The 623-nt window shown below is 38.8% G+C and overlaps 1 protein-coding gene across 2 annotated transcripts in view; it reads left to right on the forward strand.

Annotated features, from left to right (window-relative positions):
- The window catches only part of INADL (InaD-like (Drosophila)), a 282,818-nt gene that overhangs the window by 28,217 nt on the left and 253,978 nt on the right, over positions 1–623 (forward strand). For both annotated transcript variants that reach the window (XM_006773216.2, XM_006773215.2), the window contains exon 11: positions 34–180. In XM_006773216.2, coding sequence (XP_006773279.1) covers positions 34–180 — 147 coding nt within the window. The remainder of the gene's footprint in view (positions 1–33; positions 181–623) is intronic.

A 623-nucleotide genomic window follows, 5' to 3' on the forward strand; every position in this document is an offset into this window, starting at 1 on the left:
GTTAGTAATTCAAGTGTACAATTCTTGTTTTAGGAACTGTTGTAGAACCATCAAAACCACCAGCCCTCTTTCTAGCTGGAGCAGTGGACACAGAAACTAATTTGGATGTTGAAGATGAGGAAACTGAAGAAAGAATGGATAATCTAAAAAATGACAACATACAAGCCTTAGAAAAACTGGGTAGGCACAAAGCATTCAATTCAAAGCAGTTTGACGTTCTCATTTGTTAATCTTTTTCTCTCTTTTTAGTTAATATAATGTGAGGAGTTTTAAAGGCATTTTGGCTCTATAAAAGAGAGTATTTTTAATATCAACAACAATACTTGTGGCAGTTGGGAACCAAGCATATTGTTGTTTATTCGTTGTTTATATTAATTTTGAATGCATTATTATTAGTATGTGATGACTATTTTTAATCTTGTCAGAATTTTAAATTGCTGCATATTTTAGCTTGTATATTAGTGATATAGATATACTAGAGGCCTGGTGCACGAATTCATGCATGGGTGGGGTCCTTCTGGGTGGCTTGCGGGGATGGGGTGAAAACCCGCAGTCCAACGCCACCTGCAGCTCTTACCTGCCACTCCCGCTCATCCCAGCCCCACTGCCCCTGCTGTGGGCAG

Source organism: Myotis davidii, unplaced genomic scaffold (genome assembly GCF_000327345.1).
Source record: "Myotis davidii unplaced genomic scaffold, ASM32734v1 scaffold205, whole genome shotgun sequence".
Taxonomy (NCBI): Eukaryota; Metazoa; Chordata; class Mammalia; order Chiroptera; family Vespertilionidae; genus Myotis; species Myotis davidii.